This window comes from Montipora foliosa, chromosome 5, assembly GCF_036669935.1.
Source record: "Montipora foliosa isolate CH-2021 chromosome 5, ASM3666993v2, whole genome shotgun sequence".
Lineage (NCBI taxonomy): Eukaryota > Metazoa > Cnidaria > Anthozoa > Scleractinia > Acroporidae > Montipora > Montipora foliosa.
In genome coordinates, this window is record NC_090873.1 from 24,414,218 (window position 1) to 24,426,717 (window position 12,500).

Consider the following 12,500-nt stretch of genomic DNA (forward strand, 5'->3'; position numbering starts at 1 on the left):
CAAAGTATGTTGTTTTATGGAAAATTCAGGTTTACCTCATTGTACTGATTGAGAAGCTCAAGAGATTTCCTCGGAGTTTTGCGAAATATATTTTTTGGTCACGCGCTGTTTTGTGGTTTTTTTAAAACCTTTCTTTGCTTGATCTTACGTTGTTTGTGGCCTCTATTCACGGAGCTTAATCCGAGAATTCATAACAACTGCTATTTGTACGACGTGAACCCACATTAAGTGGGGTCCTTCTACACTATAGACTAAGCATTGTTGCTAATGGATTTTTGTGTTTTTTTTTTCTTTCTTTCTTCATTTAACAGTGACTGACTTGTGTAATTAAAAATAATGGTTGCACCTGAAATGTGTAATTCAAAAATTGTTATTGTGCATGCACAACTCACCCTAGGCCCCAAGTGTGCATTAAAATAATGCAATTTAAAAAATAATAATAATAATTTGAAGAGTTTTGGACCTTGGCCATCACTCACCGTCAGTAGCGTTTCCTTTATCCAGATGTGTGTGTACACTGCTCGAGTTTTAGGCTTCGTTCTGTTCTGGTCACGCAACATATCAAAATGATGTGGTTCTCACTCAAAAAGTCTTGAAAACCTCTTTGGTTGTAATAACATAGTCAGACAGTGTTTCTGTACAAGTTTGGGTTCCAAAGATATGAGGGTAGGGAACTTTCCATGGCTGCATGCTGCATTATTAATATTTTGTAGTTGAGATTTATTTATTAGAAAGTGTTTTTAGTTACGTTATTTTTGAGACATTTAAAATTCTTGACAACATTTCGTATGCTTGTTACCCCTATAAAGTTGTCTCTTCCAATGAGAGCAAAACAGATAAGTAATAATTACTTGCAACCTGCTTCATTTTGAGACACATTAAGGGGGATGACACTGACATGTAACTACAGAAAGACAATGGTTGCTAAGGGAACTTTCTAGTCAAAGAACCCTGCAAGAAGATTGCATTGGAGGTTCTGTGAAATAACTTTTTGAATGGAAATCTGACATCACTTCAATCAGAATGTGCATGTGCAACTAGTCCCAGTCCTCTGCTGTGCATTTCTATGAAAAACAGGAAACAAAGATAGGCATGGTTTTTTCACCGGATGGGAACCATCCCATCATTTTTCATTAACTGAACACAATTGACAGAAAATGGTAACTGTAGAGTAAAAGGGTATTGAGAAGTGATTATTTGAAGGGCTCCATAGCAACAGTTTGATAGTTAAGAGCCATCCCCTAAAATGAATAAGAGCATGTGCACAGTACAGACATGAAATGATCTTTAAATTGCTGCAAACACACAGTTTACAAACCAGCTGCAAAGGAGACTATCAATGAAATGAGCAAGACATGTTCACTTGTTCTAAACAGTGTGTACAGACATTGAGAAACAAATGCTCTTCTAGCTTGTTCTAGGATGTTTAGATACACAAACTTGTTTTTTGATTTGCTTTAGCAAGTTGAAAATGTCACATATGTATTTTTAAACTACTCTTGCTTCTGAGACAGGTTCAATGTGTTTTACTGGGTACAGTATGACCACAACATTTATTGCTATGCATACTTGTGATGAATTATAGATACAATGATTGGTGACCACTAAACATCATCAATAACTATCAAAAAGCTTGATAAATATATATATGTATTATTTCTTTTAATACATGTCTGTTTTGAAAGTAACGAACTAGGTGTTTTTATTATAAAGTTTTCGATTTCAAGTCAAATTCAACTTAATTCACAATTGGAAATGTTCTTCAAGGACACATGCAAGTTGTTTATCAGTGCAAGTCACATTTTGATGTAAAGTGTTGCTGGTATACATGCATCAAAGGTTGATTATAATTGGTGTTTGAATGCAGACAATGCTATATGACAAATTCTCTAACAAATAAAAGCTCAGGAAGTATTGAACAATTATAAGATTTTGTTGCCACACAAGGGCGAAGCAAGACATCAGGGGCCAGTTGGTATTCCCAGGGCCTAGCGCTGAAGATTAGCTGCAGTGATATCTTATTCATCTGTTTTTCACCAATTGAATGACATAGTCTTTTGTTGTGTGACATTCTGTCCAAATTACGACAATGTTATGTGTGACCAATCATTATTTTGAATAATTAAGAAGTTATTGAGATAACAGGACTAGCTGTGAGATCACAAATGAGGATGACATACAAGGTGACATGAATGTCATGATAGACTTAATCATATTCAATTGCATTAATAGTAATAATCTTAAGCATAATAACAACTATTTACTCTTAAGCGTGAGCACTAATCACCATTAATTCAATAGGGCACTGTGGTAATGAAATAGAAAAATACATATCCAAATGAGACTGGATTCCTGGTCCCCCATGGCCTTTTTAAAGATCTTTTTCCTGACCTCGCCACATATTATCCGCACATGAAGGCGGGGGTCTCATGAAGGCACCACCTTCACTCATTGTTGCCAGGCTAAATGTCTCCAACTTAACTTCTTGTTGGATTTGTGACTTCATTGACAAATTAGATTTTATTGAATGGTCTCAAATTTTACTCCACACTTACTGAAATTGAGAACCATATTATATAGATGTCACAATAATTATTGTAAAGGTATCTATTTATTTGAGAACTTTGCTTTTTGACTTGGAGTACATTCTATGTATTAAATTGTCCTCAATGTATAAAGCCCAAAGATTATTTTGACCTTTTAAAAGAATTGTGAATATCTTTAATTAAGCCCAAATCAAAGATGCAAACATAATATGAGGCCAATTCCCAAGAGATAATTGAACCAGAGATACATCTGGGTAGACACTGCACAAAAATGAATTCTCTTGGAAAAAAAATCAATATAACCATACCATGGACTTCAAAAGGATTTTGTTGGAACCTACTTATTAACATGTTAACATATTGACATAAATAATGTACATGTAACACAATGGGTAATTACAACCAAATACCGACTTGAAATCATGGTGCAATCTTTATTTCACATGAATTTCTATCATCTTACATAACATGTTTGTCATCACATATCACCTGACATGCTATCTACAGACATATTTAGTCAGAAACAGAAACCAGAATGGCCTAATGGCCATGAAGGCCACTTGCTAAACCATTGGGAATTGGTTATCAGCCACATACACTGATATAGCATAGCAATTTGTTATGCATGGCCACACAAGCCCTCAGTCACACAGACTGATTGCAGCATAACTGCCTTATTTTTGTTATGCATGACCACTCAGGTCCTCAGCCACAAAGGCCGATTGCAGCATAACTTATGCATGGCCACAGAACAAGGTGGTAAAGGGGTTCTGCACGAGGCATCATTCGAGAAAAGAAAAGGTGCATTACAGATAAAAAGAGCTGAAATGTCCTCGTGATCTGTGAATTATTGATAGTCTAGCGTGATCCACGGCCCTATTGTTTTGTTTATCATGAATCTTGACTAAATTTTCTTAAAATTGAGAATCTAATGGTAGCTTACGTACGTATCACAACTTACAGAAAATGTTGCTATTGTTTGAACAGACTCCTGTTACAAGTTGTCAACGAAGTGCAATTAATCATTTTTAATGTATTTTACAATTAAATGTGAAAAAATTCGCTGATCATTCACCCTTGTAGGTATCTCCAAACTCACCAGATTCAAACATAATTATTGTTGTGAGGGATATCTGAAAGAAACATGACCAATTTCTAAGAAATTTAGGACTAATTAATGCTACTTAGCTTGAGCAATTTGCACTAACCGTGCTCTGTTCGCAACTGAAAATATGTTACTTGTAAAAAAAATGCCATAAAAATAAACTTTTGAATCATGATTTGAAAAAAAAAACATGCCCCTAATTTGTGACTGGGATCCCTCCTTTACCACCCTAAGGCCCTCAGTCACACAGACTGATTACAGCATAACTGCCTCATATTTTGTTGTGCATGGCCACACAGGCCCTCAGCCACTCAGGCTAATTGCAGCACAACTGTCTTATGCTTGGCCACTCAGGCTCCTTAGCATAACTGCCTTATATTTGTTATGCATGACCACTCAGGTCCTCAGTCACACAGACTAATTGCAGCATAACTAACCTTGTAATTGCTATGATTGGTAATTCAGACTTTCAGTGGCATAATGTAAGGCTGATTAGAATAGGATGACTGCTTCAAAAATTGCTTAATGATGACCTTGTGACTCAGCCCGCTCAACCATTCTGAGAAAAGTTTCCTCCCTATATGCTGGTGCTAAAGGTTCCCTCTGACGACACTGACTTGCTAATACATGCAGCCATTCCATCTCCACTGCTCTTGCCCGGGTGGTTGGAGTGTTGGCAGGCACAATTGGCACCACTGTAGAATCTTCATTGATATAAGGTGGACCCTTATATCCCGGAAAACGCACATACACAACATCAGGTAATGGCGGGGCATCGTCTGTTGGTCTGTTACCATCTGCGTAGACAATGTCCACTACTGTTCCCACTGCTCCATTGTAAAACCCCCATGCAGCCTTTAAGTTTGTAACGAGCATGACTTTGCTGTCACGGCAAAGATACAGTAGTGGTAGCAATCCTCCTGCTTTGTTACTGTCTGCCTTCTGTGCATGTCTGCCATTGTCAAGTGCTTTTATCCTTGCCACTGGGTGGTTTGGCTTTCTGTTCCACTCAAGTAACTTAACTTTGTTGCGCTCCCATTCCAGACGATGGGTTGGAAACACAAACAAGCCTTGTTCATCAATCCTTCCTAGGAGTTCTGGACCATGGGTTAATCGGAGATTGTGCCACTGAAATTTCTGTAGCCAATGAATTTGCTGGGGTGTCGTACTGTAAGTTCTCAACGACATCAACACATCTCTGAGCTGTTGTTCAGATTCAGTTTGTCTTACAATCTGAGTAAGCTCCACAGCACTATCAAAAGTTGTCCATACTAAACGACCATGATTAGATGGTGCACTGCGACAATCTTGAATATACACAGCGGTGTCACACACAGGAGGCAGTTGAACATCATCTCCCACGAACACCGCTACAGGAATACCTCCCCACAACTCATCTGCATTGGCTCCTCTGTTAATTGCATAACGTGTATGCTGTTCCATCCAGCCCATAGTTGTGCGACCAAACATTGATCGCTCATCTCCAACCAGAACTTTCAGATTTTCACACTTATTCTGAATTTTTTCAAGCACAGGTCCAGAAGGCACTGTCAACTCGTTGCAAGACCTTGCCCCTGTTGGGATTCCTAAAAAGCTGTGAGCTGTACTGCCTTGAACGAGATATGCAGCATTCCCCGTTGGAGTGATCACCTGTATTGCACCATTGGACCCAAACACTTGCCGCACCAACCTCTGCAGGCACCTGATTACATATGACTTTCCAGTTCCAGCAGTTCCGGAGACAACAAGTCGCAAAGGATGGTAATGTTCTTGGTTTTCAACAAAGTTGTAGAGGGTGTGCAACACCAGACTAACTATGGCTCTCTGACTCTCATTTAGGGATAACAGAGACACCTGTGGCAATTCAAGGTCTTTAGTTTCTATTTCCTGTTCTTCATCTTCTTTTATCCTTTCTTGAAGCCACATCTTGGGGTCTTCACCCTCAGGAACCATAATGCAAGTACTACTCCAGTCATACTCCTCTCCACCATCATCATAATCCAAATCCCTCTCCACACCCTCAAATATCTGATTTTCCCCAGCATATACATCCACCCAATCTGGCTGTTCTTCTGCTACTGCTGCATCTTCGTCCTCGTCCTCTTCAAACACGGGTTCTTGTGGATGTTCTGCATAACGCCGTGCCTTAGAAACCTGTGCCTTAACGAATGTTGGGCACTCAGCTGTACAGATGAAATCTGTAAAGCGATCAATCCATGATTCAGCATCTCCTTTTACTTCTTGGATGTCAAACCAGTTTGGCCAGTGCAACAGAAGCATTGTTCTACAGTAGTCTTCATTCAATGGCCAGGTTGCATGGGTAGCACCACCACTTACAACAGGAACCTTACCATCTTTGGAAGCAAAATGATACCACGAGCACTGCTCTTGCCGTGGTCGTGCAAGGTATTTATCCAAAGGGGTGCTGCAAGTTGCAGTCTCACCATCCCGTTCAAGTCGTCTTGACCCTGACATTGACAAGTATGTGAATGAACGGCTACATCTCCAAAGCGCTTTTCCACTCAACTCAAATGAGGCCTCAGGTCCGCTGATATCTCGTCTACCCACAGTCTTCATCAGCATTTTAGCGCACATTGACTTCCCGGACACTTGGTCTGCATCGTGTGTGTCAACAGCATTTACCATGTCCTTAAAGAGATCAGCAGTTGCACCAGTAGGTTCACTATCCTTACAAGCATAGCCACACACATAATCAATTATGGCTATCATGTCATCAGTGCTGGGATTCTCAGGGGGTGAATTTCAAAGAATCAAGCTTACATCGCCATTTGCTCTCCAAGACTGTAATTGGTAGCGAGAATGCTGAACCAGACGTGGATGGTCACGTGGCATCTCAAGGCGAGGAGCTCCGTTATGATCTTTCACAATTTCTGGCCCACTCTGCAGTTTCTTCCCTGGTCGAAACTCGCTTCCAAATTCCATACGACATACTCGTTCCCTTGGTTGCAATCCTGGCTCAGGGTGACGAGGAGTCCTCAAGCAATAATCAGAACAACTGTGCAGACCAACTCGGTTGACTAAGAGCAAATGATCTTCCAGCATTCCATCTTGTGTTGCAGCTATTTCCATGAGCATCTTCACCAGGGGATCCCTATCACCTAATATCGGGTCAGCCGAACCCTCAGGTGGTGGCCAGAGGTCTTTTCTTGATTGTCCTTCTCTGTCACTGCCAGCTGGGTGTAATGCTGTCATTGCAAAGTTTTCCGCTGCCCAATGGCTAAGTCTAGCTACATACTCATTCTCATCACATCCATCCTCACGAGCTTCGTGCAACAGCTGGTGTGGCTGTCTGTCCTCTCTCCAGCTGAGTTGATGCCAATGAATTTGACCCCGGGACTTAGCAAATTCATAGCGATACCAATAATCAGAGACGCCAAAGACTGCCTTCAGTACCTTTTCATGGTATGACTGGGTGCGTAGGTCAAAGTAGCTCACCACTACATGGGTGTTCTCTTGAATAGCCTTGAACCTGGCATTGCTATTTTCAGCAAGGTTAACTTCTTCCCCCGTGCTCTGTAAAATGTACTCTTCCAATAGCCTTTTCAGTGGAGGAAAATAAAACTCCGCACAGCTTCCAGTCATAAAAAAGGAAGGCAATCCATGCTTTTCATTGACCATGAACTCAACAAAGGCACGAAGCTCTCTGCGCCTTTGATGCCAGTACTGAGCTGTGCCACGCAAGTTTGCACCGAAATACAAAAGCTTGTTTGTGAATGAAGTATCACCCCTTGCTAGTCGCTCTTGTAGGTCTGCTACAGTTATGTGTGGGTCACCTAGTTGCTGATCAACAAAGTACCGGCTCTGCTCCAGGGCACGCTTTCTCAAGATCATGTTGTGAACGATAAACTTCCACACTTTATGCCGAGCAAATCTACCATCCTGGTACCACAGCAAGTGCTCTGCCCACTCATGGAGTGCAAGACATGAAATTGGACGGTTGATGTGGTAATCACCCTTTCCATAGGGAAACAAGCAAGGAAACACCATTGTGAAAAAATAGGGGGTGGTGAACTCAGATGCTGGAGTTGTGTCAGTGGTGGGCCATGGGATCACTGGTCGTTCCGCTCCTTGTTGTGCTTGGTCTGTCTCAACTTCCCTCGGTTCAGACACAACCCGATTTAAGAGCGCCTCTCAGCAATTTTCAACTAAGACCGTGCAAGATAAAAAAATCGAAAATTGCCAAACTTTGTCACAATAAAGGACTACCAAAACCATTTTTAGAAAAATATGTTTTAGTTTGTTTCCATAATTATTTTACCTGGACGGCGACTTTTTCGGTATGGGGCCTTGTGAGCGAGTGAAAACGGCTCCAAAATGTCGCTTGCTTGAATCACTATTTTTGAAATAACGAATGAGTAACTTGAAAATCAAAACAGCATGGCACAGCTAGAGTAATTCATGCACCCTTTAGCGCTGTTAACGGTACCATATACCAAAACTGGAATTTTTGACCAAATTTTAAAACTTAACCATTTTTAGATTGATTACAGAGTGCCAAATTTGTGCGAAATTCGACTGTCAAAAAAGCATCCTGGTACATGGCTTTCTCAAACGAGACGATATTCATCGGAATAAGCAAAGTTTCTGCTGCAATTAAATTCAATAACATTTTTGGGTAAATGAAACGGAGGATTTTTGAGGCCCAATTTCAACATGCTGTTTGTCAACGAAAGGCGACCTTTGACCACCTAAGCGAAGGCGAGGTATATTGAAATCACACACGCTAATCTCGATTTATTCACTGAACAATTCGAGACTTTAGGTTTACTGGAACTACTATAGGTAAAATGGAACGTGTCATTGAAATTTAACTCTGTCTTTGGTTTAAGAGTGACATATCCGGTAATGAAAATAACTGACCTAAAAATTTGCATACCAGTAATATTTATTCCATTCCATATTTTTACGCAAACAAGTTTCCTTAATTCACTTTCTGAACATACCTGCAAAACAAACAAAGAAAGGTATCCCCCTTTATATAAGTATACGGTGGTTGGATTTTCCTCGAAGCCCTCAAACGACCATCGAACCAGTCGAACGCTTTGTGACCTTCGTGAGTTGTGCCGTGATTGTGTCGTCAGAGCTGTCACGCAAGAGATTAGGACAAAGCACACAGACCAATGGCTTCTTGCGGTTATTCTGAGTTTGTTGGGGGAACTTGTGGCCCAAGTTCTGATAATCCATCAAAAGTTCAATGCATAACAATAGCAAAATGTGATAAGGACACCAAGGCACACTTGAGAAGTTATAAAGTGTCGGATTCTTCTCTGGATACAGAAGCTACAATAAGCTTCAGCTCGCACGTGCAGGTAAGCTTTAACTGAAGTCACTTTAAATTAAGATATTGAGCAGAAAATCACTTTGCGAAATCCGCAGATACTACTTAAAAAAAAAAGCAGAATACCCGCCCACAAGAAATAGACCCCGCAGTGCCGCAGTCGTGTTGTTGGATATACCTCGTTCTTTAATCCATGAGGCAAGCACCGCGGCACTGCGGCACTAATCAGTCTACTCAGCTCAATTTAACCTTAAGTTGACTAAGGCACTGCGACACCAGCCATTCTACTCAATTCACTCTATCTGACGTGAACCGCGCGAAACCCACTTTCGTTGACTTCGGCACTGCGGCTAGCGTCGCAAACGTAAACGCTCCTTTGTGGACGAGTATTCAGCAATTGCTCCAATTGCGAAAATCGAGTAAGCCAGATATGTAAGACCATGTAATCATGTATCGTTGTACGAAGCTGCGAGCACTCACTTTTTCAGTTGTCCCTGAAGCGAGTACATTGATCAGCGCAGCCGGATTGTATCACTGCCCGTGAAACTAACGGTTATTGTTTTCTTATTAATTGCTTTTAAAGGTGTTTTTGAGATAGATGATATCATTTTGGGTAAGACGATTTGCCCACGGCATCGTGATGCATTTGGAATCCGATGGAGATGTAATAAGAAAAATCGCGCCCGCCCACATGAATGGGCATCACACATGGTAATGATGGTAATGGTAATGAATTTATATAGTGTGTGGGTTCTTTTACGTCCCACAGGATTTTGAACATTGAAGGGTTGTGAGACGGGGCCTACGGCTTATCGTCCTTATCCAAGAAGACTAGAGAGTCTAACATTTGCAGATGTAATTACAAAGGCAGCACTTTCTCCTCAGCCTTATTTAAAGACCCTGAGTGTTGGTCTGGCTGTTGTCAAACTCATGACCTCCCGCGTGACAGCCCGGTGCTCAACCAACTCAGCCACCGGTGCACGGTAACGGCATGGCAGTGAAAGGGGAGCGCGGATTACCCTTTCTCAGTCTCAAAAACTTGATTTGCGCTTGACTTCCTGTTCTAGAGAAATTACAACTATTTATGACCGAAGTTGTAACACAGTGGCGAAGTTTTACCGGGCTTCCAGTTCTTTCTTTTCGCCAAGACAATTGTTTGGACTATTGCGGTTTCAGAGTTGAGGAAAGGATTCCTATGCACCCATATTCTTTTTTCAGGATCAGCTGTGTTGTTACATCGAGGGGTAATGCATCGTCAGGAATTTTTTCGAATCATCTCTCAAATCCTCATGTTCTCCGACCAAGTGTTCCTGAATTTACATCATAAGTCGAGAGAAGACTTCAGCGAGTGGTATGCCAAAATGGCGGGCAATTTGCACGCTATTTAAAAAGTCGTAGAAAATTCGGATCTCGTTTGAATGGAAAAGTGCAAGTTCATTTTTCAATATGGACTTTCAAAAGGAAAAAGAAAAATTTTTAGGTTATGGGCATTTTAACTGCAATGTTATGTTAAGATACCATATGAAATACCAATAAATGCTTAACCAGATGCACTCATTAAAGGGACTAGGTCACGCAATTTTAGGCAATTTCAGCACTGTTCGAATGGTCATACAATTAACTAAAATATCAAAATTACTGTTCAAAACTATAGAAGAACTCTAACAAAACACAGGGAAGCCAAGAAGGGACATGAATGGACAAAACTGGAGAGGATTGAAATGGATTGAATTTGGGTAAATTTGAAAAACGTCGGCCCACCTTTTTTCAAATTTATATCAGTCTACATCAAAATGTCATTTACAAAGCTGGAAAATCATTCTCAGTTGTTATGTGGCCGTGATTTTGCAAATGAGAGACTCTTGCTCTGCCAATTTGACGTTTAGAGCTCATAATTAACAAAATTAACAAAATTATCTAAAATAGCGTGACCTAGCCCCTTTAATGTGACGTAATAGGGTGGAAACAAATGAGCCACCGAAAAACACGCTATATGTTATCTTTAAACGCGTTTATCTCAAAAACGAACTCGATGATTCACATTTTTTATTGCTAGAGAGTAATTGGCACTCCGGCCGGACCAACACTCAGGGTCTTAAAATAACTGAGGAGAAAGTGCTGCCTTTGTAATTACAGCCATAAATGGTTAAGACTTTCAAGTCTTCTCGGATAAGGACGATAAGCCGGAGGTCCCGTCTCACAACCCTTCAATGTTCATAATCCTGTGGGACGTAAAAGAACCCACACACTATTCGTAAAGAGTGGGGCATGGAGCTCCCGGTGTTGTGGTCAGGCCTCATTTCATTCATTCATGTGCTGGGTGAGATCGCTAATGGACTGATAGCAGCTGCCAGCGGCGCCTGTATATGCTGATGTCCGATCTCACCCATAGATCACTTCCTTGTAAAATGCATTTGAATATGTTAATAGAAAATGTGCTATATAAATTCATTACCATTGCCATCATTACCACGTGTGATGCCCATTCATGTGGGCGGGCGCGATTTTTCTTATTACATCTCCATCGGATTCCAAATGGATCACGATGCCGTGGGCAAATCGTCTTACCCAAAATGATTTCATCTATCTCAAAAACACCTTTAAAAGCAATTAATAAGAAAACAATAACCGTTAGTTTCACGGGCAGTGATACAATCCGGCTGCGCTGATCAATGTACTCGCTTCAGGGACAACTGAAAAAGTGAGTGCTCGCAGCCTCGTACAACGATACATGATTACATGGTCTTACATATCTTGCTTACTCGATTTTCGCAATTGGAGCAATTGCTGAATACCCGTCCACAAAGGAGCGTTTACGTTTGCGACGCTAGCCGCAGTGCCGAAGTCAACGAAAGTGGGTTTCGCGCGGTTCACGTCGGATAGAGTGAATTGAGTAGAATGGCTGGTGCCGCAGTGCCTTAGTCGACTTAAGGTTAAATTGAGCTGAGTAGACTGATTAGTGCCGCAGTGCCGTGGTGCTTGCCTCATGGATTGAAGAACGAGGTATATCCAACAACACGACTGCGACACTGCGGGGTCCATTTCTTGTGGGCGGGTATTCTGCTTTTTTTTTTTAGGTAATATCTGCGGATTTCGCAAAGTGATTTTCTGCTCAATATCTTAATTTAAAGTGACTTCAGTTAAAGCTTACCTGCACGTGCGAGCTGAAGCTTATTGTAGCTTCTGTATCCAGAGAAGAATCCGACACTTTATAACTTCTCAAGTGTGCCTTGGTGTCCTTATCACATTTTGCTATTGTTATGCATTGAACTTTTGATGGATTATCAGAACTTGGGACACAAGTTCCCCCAACAAACTCAGAATAACCGCAAGAAGCCATTGGTCTGTGTGCTTTGTCCTAATCTCTTGCGTGACAGCTCTGACGACACAATCACGGTACAACTCACGAAGGTCACAAAGCGTTCGACTGGTTCGATGGTCGTTTGAGGGCTTCGAGGAAAATCCAACCACCGTATACTTATATAAAGGGGGATACCTTTCTTTGTTTGTTTTGCAGGTATGTTCAGAAAGTGAATTAAGGAAACTTGTT

The 12,500-nt window shown here is 41.1% G+C and overlaps 2 protein-coding genes across 2 annotated transcripts in view; both read right to left on the minus strand.

Annotated features, from left to right (window-relative positions):
* The window catches only part of LOC138003766 (uncharacterized), a 313,889-nt gene that overhangs the window by 39,396 nt on the left and 261,993 nt on the right, over nucleotides 1-12,500 (minus strand). The gene's annotated exons all lie outside the window — the stretch shown is intronic.
* Nucleotides 6,415-7,659, minus strand: LOC138004364 (uncharacterized). Its single transcript, XM_068850861.1, has 2 exons — nucleotides 7,179-7,659; nucleotides 6,415-7,025 (listed from the first exon to the last, which is right to left on the minus strand). The coding sequence occupies exons 1-2, from the start codon at nucleotides 7,657-7,659 to the stop codon at nucleotides 6,415-6,417; spliced, it is 1,092 nt and encodes a 363-aa protein (XP_068706962.1).

What these genes read in the sequence shown, in the direction of transcription:
- LOC138004364 (XM_068850861.1), bottom strand. Translation starts at nt 7,659, where the DNA reads ATGGTGTTTCCTTGCTTGTTTCCCTATGGAAAGGGTGATTACCACATC. An exon ending in GTACATTTTACAGAGCACGG is followed by an intron (nt 7,026 to 7,178) that starts GGGAAGAAGTTA and finishes ATTATTGGTATC; the next exon opens with GCTATGAATTTGCTAAGTCC.